General features: G+C 40.0%; 1 protein-coding gene and 1 long non-coding RNA gene across 7 annotated transcripts in view; one reads left to right on the top strand and one right to left on the bottom strand.

Annotated features, from left to right (window-relative positions):
* Positions 1–1,387: 1,387 nt before the first annotated feature.
* LOC148376330 (fibroblast growth factor 12) overlaps positions 1,388–19,423 on the bottom strand; it is a 63,741-nt gene continuing 45,705 nt past the window's right edge. For all 4 annotated transcript variants that reach the window (XM_088346355.1, XM_088346364.1, XM_088346340.1 and 1 more), the window contains 2 exons: positions 4,640–4,838; positions 1,388–1,805 (listed from right to left, as the gene is read on the bottom strand). In XM_088346355.1, coding sequence (XP_088202481.1) covers positions 1,690–1,805; positions 4,640–4,838 — 315 coding nt within the window. In that variant the 3' untranslated portion in view covers positions 1,388–1,689. The remainder of the gene's footprint in view (positions 1,806–4,639; positions 4,839–19,423) is intronic.
* The window catches only part of LOC148376331 (uncharacterized), a 50,377-nt gene continuing 41,897 nt past the window's right edge, over positions 10,944–19,423 (top strand). Inside the window, exons 1-3 of one of the 3 annotated variants that reach the window (XR_015851592.1) lie at positions 10,944–11,010; positions 11,075–11,255; positions 14,301–14,429. This is a non-coding gene — a long non-coding RNA (uncharacterized LOC148376331). The other 2 variants (XR_015851588.1, XR_015851589.1) reach the window with 2 other exon arrangements.

Genomic DNA, 19,423 nt, shown 5'->3' with positions numbered 1-19,423 from the left:
TTGCTCCAATATAAACCCCTCTATAAAATGACCTATGTACTGTATATTTAGTCTTGCAGTGACGTGCAGTCAGGGGAGTCAGGGGAGGCTGTGCATCGAAATGTCAAATTAATAATTTATTAAATGGTTATATTTATTAAGTGCTCAAGTTTTTTTTCATTGAACTTCACAATAATGGGATTTTCTTTCTTAAAATTGTCTAAACTTTCATTTTTTTTTTTTTAATGCAATTCGTTTGTAACGCCATACTGTGCTGAGTAGATGCAGATGCAGAGTGAGGCATGCATCTCTCTTGCCTCATGGCAGAGGTCAATAGTGAGACCAAGGATTCTGATTTGGACCACACCTCAGTCTCAAACAGTAGAATTAGTGATAGATCGTGTTAGGAAACTAACAGAAAGTCAGACCATTTAGTCATTTTTTTTTCTCGTAGCATGGACTTTTGATACATTTATTCAAATGTAGCAGTGCAAAGGTAAGGTAAGGCAATTATACTTTTTTTTTCAGTGCTTAAGTTTATATATGCCTCTTTTATGCTGCCAATCAACTGATGAATAAGATGTAGGTTTGTTTATTCATAAATCTGACTGCATCACCAAACACCCAACCTCACCACACGTCACTGATGTCGTGTTGTACAGTATGTTCTGTTTAGCCCATTAGATAGCATTAAACTGGCAAACAATCTTGCAACAGTAAATGCGGTTGAACATTAGGTTGTTTAGATAAACTATTTTTTGTTTTTTGTCAGTTTTACAGATAATGTCAACTGAGAAAGACAAATAAACAGCTTGAAGCAAGCTCGTTTGGCCTCTTATTATAATAATTACATTATTACAGTTATTATAACAATAGTGATAAGTTTATTCTGTTTTTAGTATTGGACACCTGCAAAGGAAATTGTATTGGACACCAGTTTGGTATTTTGTCTGTTATTGCACACTTGTGTTCATTGATTTGACAATTACATCATTGTTGCTATCGGCCAATGTGTTCTCTACTGTCCTTTGATTTCACACCCTTTAGGGGAGATCTGATTTGTAACCCAGGATATGTAAAAAAGGAAAGGCTCAGGGGAGGGCCTCTAGAACAGGTTGGAAATTCTTATCTGAAGGCTCCTCTCCCTGTCCTCCTGGAAAGGTTAAAATTCATTGATGTATCTTCTCTTTATTTTGCATGTCTATAAAGTTGGAACTTTAAATCGTAATAAATTCTAGTAATATATCAAAATATATTTTGGATTGCTTCTTACACCAGAAACAAGTTGGAATCAGACCTCCTGTACACACCTGAGTTCCTAAAAATCCCATCATAAGCACCCTGACGACAACATTGACGATCAATCCATGAGGTAACTCTAAATGTTAATCAGTCCCAGAAAGAAACCTAAAATGCGAAAACCTTTATACTCAAATAATCCGTATGAAAAAGCAGCATAAAATGTGAACAAGAGATGAATGAGTGGGGAGTCACAGCTTTTTTTCTTTTTTTTTTTGCATAAAATACTGCTTCCTGGTTGAAATGTTCATATAGATATATATAGTATATGGTATTCCTGTTTCATAGTCGTTCCTCTAAAAGTTTTCACAGGTAAAGGTTCAGAGTTCGTCCCATTATTGGAATACAGTGACCTCTCCAAGGAGGAGGTAAGTGTCATGAGGGCTGGTGGGGAGCCCTTCCTTATCGTTGCTACGAGGAATCCTGGTGGACGGCTTTGCCTCCGTTCATAGTGGGCGTCCCAGAGCTCTTCCGGGATCGATGCTTGTCCTCGATTTCGTGCAGCGACGGCTCACGGTACATACATACTGAAAAAAAGAATACGAAAGTCATATTTATACATATAGCCCTTCATCACAAAGGTTCTCAAAGGGTTGCACAGGCCACAATAACAACATCTCCTGAACTGAAACCTACATGAAGGCAAGAAAAATCTCCCAAAAACTCAGGATGAGGAATTTTAAGAAACCTTGAGAGGATCAGGAATTGAGAATTGTGTCGGTAAAAAAGTTTTGTGTTTGTCATATGGTGCAGCTATGTGCATCTGTCCGTCTACGTCGTGCCCAACAAAGCCAAGGCGAACGAACTCCTGTGAGTTTCTGTTCGTCATTGGCAGAACCACATTCATGAATATTAATACAGCATCCATGGGAGAGCTGCACGACTGCGGTCTTCTCCAGGGGCCTACTCCAACCCCGCTTACTAGCTGACAGTGGAGGCGCCACAGTCGGAAGATGAGGACGCAGAGGAGGGGGAAGTGCAGATGTATGTGAACTAGACTAGCGGCTAGCCCACACAGGCTGGCTGTCCTGACAATAACTCTGGCCAATGTACACTGGCTGGACAATAAACTGGATTATATTTTCACTTACTCCGGACAACCTCACACAAAGACTGTGAGTGAGTGAGTGCTGTGCCCAAGTTTTCGTGGAAACTTGGCTAAATGACAGCGTCCCGGACAATGCCATCCATCTAGCAGGGCTAACATGCTACCGGGCAGACAGAGAGCTTGGTGAGGGTGGGAAGTTCCTGAGGCCATGACGCTGCTGTGGTATCCAAACATTGCCCACCACTCGTGGAGCTGATGGTAGTTAAATGCTCGCCATTCTACCTGGCAACATAATTTAATGCCATACTGCTTGTGGCAATTTACTTCCCCCCAGATCCAACAACATCAGGAGTGTATGAACTCAGCGAACAGCTGACTGCCTACCTTGATGCCTTCCTCATCTTAGCGGGGAATTCCAACCACGCCCACCCACAGACTGTGTTTCCACATCTACATTGACCAATTAACTTTCCCACGAGATGTACCAACACTTTTGAAAATGTTTGCACTCTCCACAGAAGAGCCTGCAAACCTATCCTCATACAGGCTGTTCTTTAAAATCTCAAAGCCAGTAACCAAATACATACAGTTGTAGCCATAAGGGTCATCAGAGGCACTCCAAAACGTTGTTTACCTGCAAAAGTACAGTGTCGAGACCTTCATGAGAAAGTGCATGGAAGATGACACAGTTATTAAGAACATCACCATTTGGGCCAATCAGAAGCTATGGAAAGATCTCCTGAGGGCCCAACAGACAGCCAGGGCTAACCTATCGCGTGGCATCAGGAGTTCAAATTAAACCTTCAAAGCTCCTCCGACCTGACTTTAGACGTTCACTTGCCATTTGTTGGTTGAATTCTCAAAACGAATTTGTGTTAACATGATTTAAAGTTTCAAAGCTGCATCAAAGCCCACCATTTAAAAGTTATTTTTCTGCTAAATGTAATTCACCCTGGTCATCCTGAAAGGGGGATACCCCTTGTGAAGTCCCTTCTCAAGGTTTCTCTTTTTCCTCACGCTGAGGTTTTGAGTTGTTCCTTGCCCGCATGTTGGTTTAAGATCAGGTAATTGAGTTATTGTAATCCTGTGCAGTCCTTTGAGACATTTTTGTGATTAAGGGCTATATAAATAAATTTGACTTGAATTGACTTGACTTGTTTTTAATTATTCATACCATGCATATTGAAAATACATTTTTTCATGCTGCTTCCATGAAATACAGTATAACGTCATGTAACATCTATGATGTGAAATATACCATAAGTTGCACACTGTCCATCTATTTATAGAGCAGAAGTCAACAAGTTTACCACCACTCGAGGTTTTTTTTTATTTATGATTAATTATCTTGCCAACAACATGACAGATGAGATTTAGCTTGTGGAATTACTTATATTACAGCGGGTGTGGTGGATGGCCAATCAATGGCTGTAAAAGCGCCTTATTGTGTGGTTGTTTTTTGTATGATAAACTTCTGAGATGAAGAAAGAAGTGCTCAATGGCTCCCTGGGCTCACGTTATTGTTTATGAAACAAGGTGAGGGGACAAATTTGGGTTTTTTTGACATATAGGGTGGCCTTGAAAATCGTATGCAGTCCACCTTGGCCTCTTTAAGTCTCTGTAAAGTGAATTTGGAAAATTTGTCTTGAGATATTGCTGGTGTGGTCACTTTAGAACAGTAAAATTAAGAAAATGTGTTCTTTTTTGGTGGACTAACTTTACCATTTAAATTGGTCAGGGACATTGAGCTCATGTGGCTACTTTAGAGCGCCTCATTCTTTCCTATAAGTGGAATGATGTCACCCAGAAATAGGTGAAAGAGTAGGTCTTTCGCATAAGGATAAGGAGTATAGAGTGTCTGCTTTAGAGTGTGTCATCTGTGCAAATCTGTAATATGCAGAAAAGCAAAGGTTAAAGAAGCTGATTATTGTTCATCCTAAAGACTGTTTTTTATATCATAACAGTGCAGGAACGTTCTTCTTATTCTAATTTAGAGAGCCCTGTTTCCTGGTGCAGTCAGAAAAAAGTAGAAAAATGCAACTAAAAATTATCATGGAATGTTTTTTGTTATTGTTAAATCTGATTTGAGAGTATAGATCACGGTATGAGGTTTTAGAGTGCTACATTAGAATGCGTCGTTGTGTGCTATGAGTTTAATGCAACAATTTTCTTAGATTCTGACTTTACAGTCACAGTAGATCCAGGACTTTGCACTGGTGTGGGAACTTAGAGTGCCTTGTTGTCTGCCTTGAGTGCAGGTATGTGCCCAGAGAGAAGCAAGAGTAGGGATTGATATTTTATTTTCAATCTTACCTTCAATGGGCCTTGGTAAAAAGTGGGAAGACGGTTTGGTCTTTTTGACCCGATTGCCTTTCATGACTTGTCCCTCCTTGGTGAGGCCGAGGAACCAGGCCCGACCCGACTCCTGCTGCCTGTATACGGTGGATGAGTAGATCACGTAGTAGTTCTCGAAAACCGACTCCTTGAACTTGCACTCTGGCGTGAACATTTCCTGCAGAGGTAAAACAAATACACTCATATGAATATAATTTACATGTTTAAACTGTTATTTGCATTTCAATGTTCAAACATGGTAATTTCAGGGTTGCAAACAAAATAATGACAGGGCTTATTTTTATGTATGAAACCCACTAAAACATTTTTATAAAGTACATTAAAAAATAAAGCAAATTTTAGTTTTTTTCACACTTTATCGCCTAATTTTTGTCTCAAATGTATGCAGGTTTAGACAAATATTGGAGGTTCAGCTTTTTTATTATCGCGAAGGACTACCGAGTGGCTGCGAGGACCACGTTTGTGACCTCTGTTGTAGACAGGGTTGGGGAGTAACGGAATACATGTGATGGCCTCACGTAATCAGGATTAAAAAAAACTATTTGTATTTCGTAACAGTTACAGAAAAAAATGACAGAATAAACGTATAGCTACATTTAGTTTGAATAAGGATCCCTTTGCAGGATTACAATTTTATTTAAAACTATTGATGGAATACATAATGTGCCGATAGACAAATGGTGTCTCAATGTCGATCACTAACACGAGAGTGAGAGAGAGAGATTAGGTTTACACACACGCAGGATTACGAGGCTACGAGCCGAATCTGTTGTGCAAATCATACAGACCAGCCGCCTTTCCAACAACAAATTCTTGTCCGAGTGTGTTGCAGGTAAAAGCACTTTTCTTTTCTTTTATCTTTATTTTATTTCTACTTCAATGTAGCACTCATTTTGTTAAATTTGCGTGAGCCTGCAGTTTCGTGAGGCTGCTAACGTGTGCGTATTGGGCACTAGGCAGCAAAGTTGCTTGCTAGTTATGCGTTCAGCGACATTAGGTAAATTTGATTGAATGTCTTCTTTTTGTTTTTTTGCAGTGAATAGTTGTTCAAAATCCCTGATTTGATTACTGTATTTTTATGTTGTGAGAATGATTAATTTAGCCTACTGAATACTGTACTTTCACGAGGTCTGGCATCCCCACTTCATACAAGTAAGAAGTATGTTGGAAATTTAGAAAGTGAACAATCGGTGTGTTTAAAACAGTATCGGGTTCTTAATGTCCTCTTAATGTGAACTAAAACAGAGGATATCTTGTCTGCCGTGAACATTTTATTTTTGATAAATAAATTAAACTACGTGGTTGAAATTTGAGTACTTTTTTGTAAGACTACAAGCAACTACCTAACCGTTTTCAAAGTTACATTGTTCATTTAGGTTGAACACAATCTAGTGATTTAATTTGTATTATTTTCATCTTTAATTAGCATATTTCGTATTGGAGTAATCTAAAATGTAATCCAAAGTAATCTATTTACATTACTTTATAGTATTGTATTCGGATTAAGTTACTGGTTAAATTTTTCATCAGGTAACAAGTAACTGTATCGGATTACAATTTTTAAGTAACCCTCCCAACTCTGATTGTAGAGGACACAAATTATATGCCATTGAATAGAGTCACACAGCCGGCACAAATAGAATATGCTATTAGTGAAAAAACATGGATTTGGAGTTGTCCGGTTTAAAATTTTAGCAATGGAGTAAAATATGAAATTCACTCGGTTTTAGGTTTAATTTTGGAAAATATTCAATGAAGAATTCTTTTAAATGCTATCTACTTGTTTGAAATATACTGACTTTTTGTAATCAGCTAGTGAATCCACCCATAGAAAGTAACTGTTAATTATAGGTAGCAGTACTGTTTATACTTGATAGATGTTTCTACTGATTTCATCAGGGAACATGAAAGTGCTAATTCCAGACCCAGCAGCAGCTCAAACGACTAACGCAATCATTTTTAACGACGCCTTAGCCAAGATTCAGTCATGGAGAACTCGTTTTTCGCCATCTTCAAGGAGTTCCCACCCCATCGCTAGCTTTCCCACGCCCTCGGAATGACTCCTTTGCACCATTCCTTCTGTCTCAATATCATGCTGACTTGGACTCGGTTGACCAAAGCGTAGAGGAATCCATTCAAGAAAAATATTGAATCATTAATGAGTGTTTTATTCATTTTAAGTCTTTGTTGCTGTATGATTTATTTTTCTGACTTTTGGTCATTTTCCCTTTGCTTATTTTTTTAATACAGTATTCCTTCAATTCTCACATTTAATCCATTCGATAACCACCTAAACAAAGGGGATTTTTTGTAAAGTAGGAACCATTTTATATTTTCTTACTATAGGAAAAATGACTCCGTTTTCCTCATCTGGGATATTTATATATGATGAAAGCCCATTTGGAACTTGGAGTACTGGGACAAATGATCAAGGCAAACTACACCTTACTCACTAAAAAACCCTCATGTGTATTGATTTCTCTGGGAAATTTCCATTTCATTTACTGTCCTTACAGCGAAAATGCCGCAGTTGTGTCCTTCAATATATAGTGTAAGTCCATGCTTCTGGCAAGCCACATACGAGCACTTGTAAACAGATAGGACATAGAAATGAAGCCAAGCTTTGGAGAAAGGAGTATACAAGCACAGTACTCTGTTGAATTTGTTGAGTGTCATGATTGTTCCTAGCCTTAAAAGCAATTCATTCAGATTACTACAATCAGCACCTTGAAAACAGAAAGCAGTTCTCTGGTTGTTTTTTGTGTAAACGTGCTTGTTAAAGTGACGCCATATCCTGCAAACTATGCATTTATCTGCGCAACATCTTATCAGAAAGAGACTGCGATGCACTGAGGACGCAAGTCAAACCATAAAACGGTTAATGAAATGTCTACTTTTTCAATCATAGTAACTTTAGTCAATGATAAAAAGTAGTAATATTTGTAGCAGCAGTATAGTATTAACCCCTCCACCTAGTCATCTTTGCAGGCATATTTATCTGCAGCAGACACCTTGAAAATGAGTCAACTTCTTTTTGGGCAGATGGCTGTAGCGATCCGGAACAGCTGGATTGGTTCTACACAGCCAAACCTCATTTTAAAAACAGGATTTGTGCAATTGTGTGTGTCGGCGTATGTGCTCGCAAGATTTCCTGCAGGTTTCTGTGCCCTTTTAAAGTTGTCCAATTTTATTCCCCGCTGGAGGTGACCAGGGAGGGAAGGAGGGAAGAAAGTGAAACTTTTTACTCTGTTGTTTGTTTGGTCCTATGTGGTCAAGTCAAGTCATGTTTATTTTGTATAGCCCTTAATCACAAGGAGTTTGAAAGGGCTGAAAAGTCCACAGATTATTGCAAACTACAGACTATTAATTACAACATCCCCTGATTTAAAACCTACATGAGGGCAAGGAAAAATTCAAATACCTCAACATGAGGAAAATGAAGAACCCTTGAGGAGGGACCGCACATGAGGTAATCCCCCGTCTGTAGTTTGCAGTAATCTGTGGTCTGTGCAGCCCTTTGAAACTCCTTGTGATTAAGGGCTATACAAATAAACATGACTTGACAACTGCTTTGCCTTTAAATGTGAGGTGTCCCTAAAAAGTTACAATTAAAATATTTCCTCCATTAGGGATGTGTTTGTCCAACTGAGTTCAAAGGGCCCTTAGAATTCAACTGTTTTTATCTTACGTTTAGCACGGATGTTTGGGTAATGTTTAGGTAAGATGAATAGAGTGCCAGGGTTAGAGGGTTGTGATTCCATGCTCCTCCAGCATTTTTTGGTTGTTTTTATTTGTAAATGTAGCATGAGAATGGTGAAAGTAAGAAAAGGCCTGTTTCAAGTACAGTCCAAACACCAACCCAAACCCCAAAAAAGATGAAAAATGAAGAGTTCATTTTTGTGGTTCTAAGATATGCACGTATATGCACATGCAGCATAAGGAGCTTGACAGTGGATGCAATGATGACGGAAGCCAGGAGATGGCAGCTGCAAGTTAAAAAACTTCCAAATTCCGTTAAGCTCCTTTAAATAAACATTTGGGGTTAGCGTCAAAATAAGCATCTCTCGGACCAGCCATTTAGCCACTTGCTGTCAAGAACCCTGAGCAAACTTTTCAGTAAACAACTAGTGACAAAACAGCTGCCCCCATACATGGGGAAGGAAAGGTGGAAATAACAGTAAACCCATGTAACTAGTACTTATTATGTATTACTACTATTGTATATTGCTATATATTACATTGATGTTTTTATCTGAGACTACTGGTAGGTTTGAAACGCATAAGCTAATTACGATAGGTCACTATTCCTTGCAATACGACAATTTCCCCTTGCCATTCCCATTTCAGAACTGATTTTCGTTATCCCTGGAGTCTACAGTACTTATGTTCTACAAACACAATATTTCTTAAAGTCTGTCTTTTGAAAAGTGGGGGCCACTGATGGAACATTTTGTACTCTATGAGGCTTTCATTGCATTTTATTTATCCACTGGAGGGCAATACACATTTTAAACAACTCAAATTCAGATCAACTGAACTGCTAATTGCTTTGTTGATCTGTTGGTGTTTTACAAAATATGGAGTAGTTAAAATAAAGTCTGCCATATGTCCTCTACAGAGGATGTGTGTGTCTAGGTGTTTGTGTGCAAAAGATGCCATTGTGCGTAAAGGACTCCGGGAAGGTGAGGTCACCTAGATCAGCAACGGGGAGGGTGGGTTCGAGCGATCCCGGAGGGGGTGGCCGGGGACGTTCTGTCTCTACCCGGGCTCAGCGGGTCATGTCCCGCCTGCCTACCAGTGGGTGCATTATTGTGTGTTTGTGTGTGTAAGACAGACAATGACACAGTGCACAACATGATGTCCCCTCCTCGTCTGTTATGAGCACGAATCAGGTTAAGCAAATGCAGCACTTCTCAAACTGTCATGATAATCTCACATGCAATTCATGATGGTATTATGGTGGAACTTATACAGTAGACCCCCAGGTTACCTTATGATGTTTTCAAGTTAGAGCAGGGTCATATGTGTATAGCTTGTGAGACAGGTGTGGCCTTTTTCATGAGTGCATCTGGCTCGGAGATAAATGCCAGACAGGTAAATTTTTTCTGTCTTGCCAATTTTAGTTTATCTAAAGCCGAAACAACACTCAAAGTCAAATGTGCGTTTAAAAATGTACTGGGTAAAGTTCCTACTACAGTTTACGGTCACAGTGTTAGACCAACATACCTTGTTTGGATGAAAACCCACAGAACAAACTTTAAACACCAGGAGGCAGCAGCCAAGCACCCAGAGCAATTTAATTGGGTGAGCGGTAGGGGTGGATGGATCTCACATAGCACATTATCCTAAATACATCTGTATCCTTCTTGTTTGCAGTATTTTGTGACATAATAAATCAATAAGTTGTCATGATTACTGATTCGGGGCACCTGCGGCTGCCTTGTTGGCGCCAACAGCCCTGGTCGCTGATTGGCTCCTTGCCACTTTTTAAACCCCCCGGCTCCCTGCTACCTGGGTCAGACCGTCTTGCGGACCTACACTTTTGCTAGGCGAGCACCGTACCCTCTGTTTTCTCCTGCCTCGTTACCTGTTGCCGACCTGTTTCTGGACCCGTTTCTGCCCTGCTCTGCTATACTGGCCATCGACCTGTTTTGCCCTGTTTCCTGCCTGATACTTGTTGCCGACCTATTTTCTGGACTCAATTACCGCCCTGGCTCCCCTGTCCCGGTTGCCGACCAGCTTTCCTGCCACCCACGACTATCCCCGTTCTACATGGAAGTTCCACTTCCGTATTCCTGCAATCAGCTGCCCGTGTCCGATGATCGTCGGATCGTGGAAGCACGCACTATTCTCTTTTTTCAATAAAACTGAGTTAAACGAACGCTATTGGGCCCTGTCCCCGTCTCTGGCTTGTGACATAAGTAGAGGTACCACTGTACACTTAAAAATATGTATTTTATGTATTTTTCTTTTGAAATATTGCATGTATTTTAAAATTTTAAAAGATTGATTACCGGCATGGAAGTTGATTTTCTATCGGTTGACGGTATCAGAAGAAAAACAAAAACAGTTATCGTGCATGCGTAGTTACGGGTTACATTTGCCCCACATTGATCGTGGGACAATTTTCATCTCGTAAAGAAAGGGCTAAACTCAAAGTTTAAGTCGTGAACATCAGAATATGTCACACCTTCATACAAAGTGGACGTGAGGTCGTCATCAAGGAGGTGAAGAAGAAAAAAATCCCTCTGTGGAGCGATAAGGGAAGCGCGTAAGTGACTTTGAAGTCTGACAGCCTTGTTTGCCGTTGAGTGAGGGAGAACAATGAGGTGAGGAACGTGGGTCGCCGTCCACGCTGATGAATTAAATCTCCCTAATGGATTTGTGTCCCAGTGCACTATCAAGAGGAATAAACACCCCAACACAAGAGCTCCAAAACCAACTGGCTTAGCTCAGGAGGTAGAGCGCTTGTCTTGGGATCAAGAGATCACAGGTTCGAATCCCGGCTCCTCTGCGTTATATGTCGAAGTATCCTTGGGCAAGACACTGAATCCCTAATGCCTCCAATAAGCAGGTAGGCGCCTTGCATGGCTGCATGGCCGCTATTGGTGTGTGTATGAATGGGTAAGTGTGAAGCACATTGTAAAGCGCTATGGGAGGTCTTCATTGACTTGAAAAGCGCTATATAAATGCAAACCATTTACCATTTACTTAGAATACGTGATTGAATGCTGTTCGAGCTATTATTCAATTTTGGGATATTAAAGTTTTACTTGTTCTAATGATTTATTTGCTGTGCATTTTGCTTTTTAGGTTATGGATTATTTTTAAAACAAAACTCAATATTGCTATTCCTTTACATAAAACAATATTGATTCACAATAAATGTATATTTTAAAGGGGCACTGTGTAATATTTGACGACTGGATGTCTGTATTGTGTAGCGCAATTGAAAACAAAAAACTACAGAAACTCAAAGTGACCAAACTGTATTAGTTTTCTCTTATTTTCTTTCCCAGCCTTTCCCAAGTTTTTTTTAAATTCGGGGGTACCCGTAGCAGCACGATGGCGAGCTAAATGTTATGTAAAATAAAATGTTTTGACCAACGAGTATTTTAGTTCATGTATTTTTGCTTTTTATACAAATCTATATTGATTTTTGTAATGGATGAAAGGGTTTTCTTTACCACGGGGAGGCGCTAAATAGTACAAAATATGCCATTAATATGTGTTTGTTTCTATGAATTTAGTTTTTAAATAAGAATTTTGAGGAGAGGCAGCTCTTTTTTAATTTATAGTTCACAGGAATTTGAAAGTGCTAAGGCGGTTTAAAATTCCAAAGCGTATCTTATTTTAGGGATTTAATTAAAGTCATAAAAGTAATCGTGTTTAAGAAAAAAACAAACACAATTACTCTTTTAGCATAAGTAAACTAAGAACCAATGATACGAGGTATTGTTTCAATTACAGCTTCGTTCAAGGAAATAACCACTTAAAAGAAATTGTTTACTATATTGTGATTAATTAGCACTATCGTATTCATCTTGTCTTGTATTCTGAACTGCCCTTTGGGGATTTTTTTGTCTAAAGGAGAAAAAAAAAAAAAAATTGTCATATTTTCTTTAAATGTAATGCTATTTTTAAAGCATTATGTTGGGATTTACACGTGATTATTTTAAAAAAATCATATCATCATCAATAGCAGTCATTTTTTGAAAGCAGGGAAGCAATTTAGGCACTTGTGGTATCAACATCTGGTACTAGTAAATTACTATACTAAATAGTGTAATACACCTTAAAAGCAGTTGCGTCAAAATTACCCCAATAATTGGTTTTATTTGACAAATCATTGTGGACTGTTTTGGGATTTCTTTAATGCAAAATAATTACGAAAAAGTTTTTGATTTATTTATGTATTTATTTATTTTATATTAAAACGTCCATGTCATTTAGTTTAAAATAACCCAAACAATTGGGCTGCTTGTGTGTGTGTGTGTGTGTGTGTGTGTGTGTGTGTGTGTGTGTGTGTGTGTGTGTGTGTGTGTGTGTGTGTGTGTGTGAGTGTGTGTTTGTGTGTGTGTGTGTGTAAATCACCTAGTAGTATGGGTCAAATCTACCCAAATAGTGTCACGGTTGCCCATGCCCTCACTTGGCCCCGCCCGTTTGGCGCCAGCTGCTGCTCGTTACCTGATTGGCCTTCCTCCTATTTAAACTCAGTGCTCTCATTCACTCCTTGTCAGTCCATCAACGAACCTCTGCACTTGCAAGACTTGTATTTTGACTCGATATCCTGCTCGTGTATCCAGTATCCGGTATCAATTCCGCCTGCCTCGTCTTGTCCGGTATCTTGCTCCAGTCTCTCCAGTCTCCAGTATCCGGTATCGATTCTGTCTGTCCTGTCCGGTATCTTGCTCCAGTATCCGGTATCGATCCCGTCCGTCCCGTCCCGTATCTTGCTACAGTATCCAGTATCCTGTATGGATCCCGTATGTCCCCTCCTGTCCGGTATCGATCCCATCTGTCTTGTCCTGTCCGGTATCCTGCTCGTGTTACCAGTATCCGGTATCGATCCCGTCTGTCCTGTCCTGTCCGGTATCTTGCTGTTCTATCCAGTATCCGGTATCGATCCCGTCTGTCCTGTCTTGTCCGGTATCTTGCTCGTGTATCCAGTATCGATCTCGTCAGTCCCGCCCTGTCCGGTATCTGCTCGTGTATCCTGTATCTGGCTTGATACTGTCTGTGCTGTCCCACTTTGATCTGGCCAAATCGCTGGCGTTTGTGTTCCCGCGCATGACTGCCCTGTTCCCGTAAAATAAAGCTTGTGTGAAAATGTTACGCATCTGGGTCCACCGTCTGTTGGGTTCTGACAAGTTGTTGGTTGGTCCCATTTTTGACCCAATCATTTTCAGTGTATCCCTACTTACTATTTTCATGATTATTATTTATTACAATGATTTATTTTTTACACTGCATGTGTGTGTATGCAAAATGATCCATACTAAATCTCACCCACCCCTGTAGATCCCGGCCATAGCATCTACTGTAATTGGTCTGCATTTATCTAGCGCTTTTCAAGTCAATGAAGACCTCCCAAAGCGCTCTACAATGTGCTTCACACTTACCCAATCAGACACACCGATAGCAGCGTCAGCCATGCAAGGCTATTACCTGCTTATCGGGGGCATTAGGGATTCAGTGTCTTGCCCAAGGATACTTCGACATATAACAAGGACTACCACTATTAAGTTCCAATTTGAAGAAAAATTTGACATTTGTAATACCTGAAGCACATGCAGCAAAACAAGGATATTTTGTCATAAAACTGTGACAAATATTTTCCACAGTAGAGACAATACAAGTTTTCTGTCTTGTAAGCTTTCCAAATAATGAGATTAATTTCACTTCCTGTAGTTTGCACAATTCCTTTCATTTGCATGAATTAAGTCCGTGATTATTGATTTGTGTGTCAGTTGCCGGCGAGCGCTGACGTCGTTTGGCAGACAGAGAGAGAAAGAACAACAGAGCAATGTAATGGATATGAAACTGGGCTGCCAGCAGAACTGCACCGAACGCCTGCGGAATCCTAATGAATTTTGGTGACAGGTGTTCTCTGACTTAGGGCCTGGCTGCTGCGGAGGATTCTGGAAGGACTTTCACTGGAGTTTTGGGCCTGTGCCAATGAGAGAAAATCCCTGGACTGACATGAAAATCCCTCAGGAAGCCAGCATAATTCTGTCAAGAAATCTGGGCAAGTATGGTCTAGAAGAGGTTTTTTAACCAGTTTGCTGTCGCCTAAGAGTTTGCCATGGGACCTTTTCTGGTGCACCACGAAAAGTTATTTCATATCACCTAACGGTGACAACAAAGTCGTAGTATTGTAATTATTATCAATAATTTTAGTATGAGGCTGGACGTCTTAGTGGAAAACTTGAGTCTTCTTCTTCTACATCTGAAACTCAAGTCTTCTTTTATGCATAACACTGGAGTCGTCTTCAACGGCCAAAACTAGCTTCTTCTACGCTAAAAGCTTGGTTCAGATGGAAATAGAAAGTTGTCCATTTCTATGTCAAAAACTAATTTCTTCATCTTCATCACTTACTTTTCCAAACAAAAGCATAGTATTTCTACACAAATAATTAGTGTTTTCTTCGTAAATGCCAAACACTAGCTTTGTCTTTTCAGTAGAAATTTGGAGTTGTCTTCTTCTATGACAAAAACTAACTACTTCTTAGGCGAACACTTATAATGGTCTTTATTTGTGCTGAAAACAAACGTCATCTTCCATTCCTAAAACTTGCTTCTTCAACACCGCGAAGTATCCCCACCTTCTGAGCTTTAAGTGAACATTGCTTTCTTTGCCAAACAAAAATATTATTTTCTTTAATGATATTTTTTTCTTCTAAACGAAACATTCAGGTCAGGTTATTCTATGCTTCTCCTTTCACACGAAAACTAGTTGGCTTTTTCAATACTCAAAACTAGCTTGTTTTTCTCCTATGGATAAAAGTAGAGTCATCTTCTTCTATGCCCAAACTAGCATCTCCGTGAACCCGGCAAACTGGCGATGTCTTCTGATCAGGCCGATTCTAGGTTTTACCCACCAGGGTGGGCACTAAGAAATCTTGAGTAGGCACCCCCAATTCTGGCTTGGTCTTTTTACCCTCCGCATTTTTCTGGGCTTGTGTCCGGTTGAGGCTTGTTTTTTAATTTATTGATTTTTTTAACAAATGTTTTTTTATCTCCCTACCTATACCAACCACCCTAGTATGTATGTCTGTCCATTTATCCATCCATTGACCTTACAACACACTTATCTATTTTCCGTTGGTTGGGAAAAGACTGCCCAACCGATCATACGGTAATGGCATGAAAATCGTGGTAATTGTTTTTATGAGTAGGCGGCATTGCGGCTGAGTGGTTAGCGCGTGGGCGGCACAGTTCTTGGGTCATGGGATTGAATCCTCCTGTGTGAAGTTTGCATGTTCTCCCCGTGCCTGCGTGGATTTCCTCCAGGCACTCCGGTTTCCTCCCACATTCCAAAAACATGCATTTCAGGTTAATTGGACGGTCCAAATTGTCTAGATTTGAATTAGCGAGTGACTTGTCTGTCCCTTTGTGCCCTGCGACTGTCTGGCAACCAACTGGTGGGAAACGTAACGCAATTGGGTCCTGCTTCCGTTCTGGTCCTGACACATGATGTTAGCCTTTTTATTTCAATTTACAGGCAAATTTTAACACATGTAAACTTTTTTATACTAAGCAACTTCAAAGTCAAGCAACACATAATCCCAAAAAAACCCACAACAAAATAAAAATAAAAAATTAACTCTTCAGTGCTATTAAAAAACCTATAAAATACAAGAACTTTTAACCATTTACAATTCATCATCATGGCTCTGAACATTGACAAATCTAATATCACCCAGAGTGACTCAGTCAAAAATGTAGGTGTCATATTTTACCCCGATCAGTCCTTTCAAAGACACGTTAAGAATTTTACTAGAACAGGTTTTTTTCATCTTCGCAACACTGCTCGAATTCGCCCTATGCTGTCTCAGTCGGATGCGGAGATTATAATTCATGCGTTTGTTACCTCCCATCTCGATTACTGTAATGCACTACTCTCCGATCTCCCGAAGTCCAAAATCAAGAGCCTTCAGCCGGTACAAAATGCTGCAGCGAGGCTTTTAACTAAGACAAAATCATGCATGGACTTGCTCCCTCATATCTTTCAGATTTAATTTCCCCCTATGTTCCGGTCGGGAGCCTTCGCTCTGAAAATGCAGGTCTACTAGTGATCCCAAGAGCCAAGAAGAGATCCGCAGGTTTGAGAGCGTTCTCCATTCCGGCCCCGGTACTGTGGAATACTCTTCCCCCCGAGATTCGATCTGCAACTTCAGTGGAAATGTTTAAATCTAAGCTTAAAACATTTCTATTATATAGCATATAAATAACCTATATTTTATGTTGACAGTATCTGTGTATCCATGTATTGTTTGCCCTCATATAGGTTTCAGATCATGTGATGGTGTCATAATAGTCTGTGGTTTGCAACAATCTGTGGTCTGTGCAGCCCTTTGAGACTCTTTGTGATTAAGGGCTATACAAATAAACATGACTTGACTTGACTCAATCATTTAACCAATGTAGGCTGAGAAAAAAAGAGCAAAAATATATATTAATATGTGTAAACCCAAAAGAAAATTATCAGTAGTCTCTTCTGAATTATAGAATTTAGGAACACTCTGCTTTCGAGCCTCAATCATTAATATATTTAAAACGAGTCCTAATTAAGATTATTTTTCCGGTTCCACTTATGTTGTCCGCTGATTCGTTCTTGTGCCCATATATGCTGCTCCCCCCTCACATCCACAAGCTGATTGTGCTACAGGCTGGCAACTTCTCAGTAAACTAACACCATCTTCTTCTTTTTCACTGAAACTAGCGTAATTTTCTTCCGCGCCGTCCTGAGGCCTAATCTTTTTCATGGAATTTTGCGAAACTATTACATAAGCTGCAAAAAAAGTGGGAATTATTTATGAGTTTTCTTGCTACAGTATTACACATTTTTCCCCAATCCATTATAGTTTAAAACATATTAACCAAAAATTAGCACACACAGCACCATGACATACAACATGAAAGACAAAAAAGCATTTCATCATGGTATTTTTTTACCTTTTTCCTTGAACAAAACTAAACCCTTCTCCTTAACCTTCCAAGACTTTGATTCACTCCACCTTTAGGACCTTCACTGAAGGCTTTACTGTGACGAGTCATTTATTTCTGTGACATAAAATGAGAAGCAGGGATTTTCATCCCCCTTTAAAAGATGGATGGGTAGTTAGCCTGAGCTAGATGGCCGGCCAGATAGAGATAAATGACGGCCTAGTCAACTGACACGTCTGTGCAGAAGTTTTAGGACTCTATCAAGCACTTTTGTCATTAGAAATATACATCCCCTTGGTTAATCCTCTCCATGAGACTCCATATTAAGGGAATTTTCCAGATTAAAGTACTATATTCGATATATATTTTAGTGCAACACAATTGATTGGTTTACTTGTGCCTATTGCTACAGGAAATTTCCCTCATTTAATTTAAAGTTATATATAAATCACGACTTGAGCGTGTGATTGTATCTGAGTGTGCGTGCGTGAGTTTGTGTCTGTTTGTTTGTGGCTTATAGGCACCAAAATGGCTGAACTGATTTTTGTTAAAATTTACACAGTTGTACTTTAGGGTCTTGTGGATTGTTTTTAGTTGGGTTTTGTGTCAAGACAACCCCAAACAGTACAAACAAAACAAATAAATGCGTGCTTTCTTTGTGAAAACCCAAGGTTCCACCCTACAAGGCAGCCTGTACTGGGTGGGCTAACACGCCCTTTCCATTGGACAAGGTTGTGGACCACCGTTACCTCTGAGTACACGCCCTGCAATCAATTGGCTCCTGGGAGTGGTCACACTTGAGGCCGATCTGCTAATTAACCATGGATCTGTATTTAAGGACATATGCCCAGAGATAATTATCAGTAGATCATCAAGCTGGGAAAGAGAGAACACCAGTCCCTCCAAAATCTCTGGAGTATGCACCTGCTGGTGGAATCTTTTTTTGGGAAAGTAAAAAAGAGGAATTATTTTTGTTAGGAGTGAAGAAAGGCCAGGACCTGATAGAACCTTGACTTCATGGGAGAGCTACAAGGCAATTCTGATTTTATTTTGACTGTTTGCTCTCTCGCAGGAAGCCTTCATCCGATCGAAGAAGAACTTTTGTTTTTCCGACCTCATCCCCCAGTTCCCCAAACCGTTTTGTAATAGTCAATAAAACTCCTTTCGTTCAAATCTGGAAAACTGACTCTTGGTTGTGTGTTTCTAAGTTTAAGACCTGCCTCATTGTGTACAAACAGCTCTTTGGCTCTTTGGCACTCACAAGTGGGTCTACGGCACTTTTCAACAAGCCACGGCCCTAAGAACCTCGCCCAAGGAGAATGCCTGGTAACGCCGGAAAATTCTGCATGTCAGGGATATTATGATACTGCATAGCACTACATAACTTGTAGTACAGAGGCGAATGATACTCGCAAACTCCGGCTTACCCGCTAAGAAAGCCTCATGTGTATTGGTTGATTTCTCCAGTACAATTCAACTTTATTTTCTGCCTCCACTGAAAAAATATTACAGTCCAAACATAGTGGATTTCACATGTGTATCCATATATGTATAGTATTAGTGTATGCATTTGGGAGGCCACGTAACATCCACAATTTGGGGATCAGTGGAGGGCAGATCCGTGGACTGCTACTGGGATGCAAGTTGAGGCCTGATCAACCTCGGCTGGGTCACTTGGAGGAGAGTGTCTGATGTTGCGAGACCCGAAACACTCAATGAACCCAGGATACATACATCACTGATGATGCGTCCCAGTTGCATCCAGGAGATGTTTCTTTCAAGGCAAGAGTACACTTTTTGAACAAACAGGCACGGCTGCTTAAGTGACGCTGTTGTTTGGTGAGGAACATATCCTCAGAACCAATAATTAGAAAAAAAAATCTGCTATACAAGGAATGACGTTAATGTCAAAGGGAAAAATGTCGAGGGCATACTTTAGAAACAAGAATCAGAAACTTCTACCACTGAGAACCTATAGTGTTGCTTTTGTCTATCTGTTGTCAGTTAGCAGGCTGCTTCCTTGTTAATGGAGGATGAAACAACAGATGGGTGCTATCATTATGGTGTTCTCCT

This window comes from Urocampus carinirostris, chromosome 1 (assembly GCF_059441175.1).
Source record: "Urocampus carinirostris isolate Australia breed hairy pipefish chromosome 1, RoL_Ucar_1.0, whole genome shotgun sequence".
In the NCBI taxonomy this organism is placed as follows: Eukaryota; Metazoa; Chordata; class Actinopteri; order Syngnathiformes; family Syngnathidae; genus Urocampus; species Urocampus carinirostris.
Note: the sequence above shows the minus strand (reverse complement) of the source record. Positions and strands in the feature narration are given on the sequence as shown.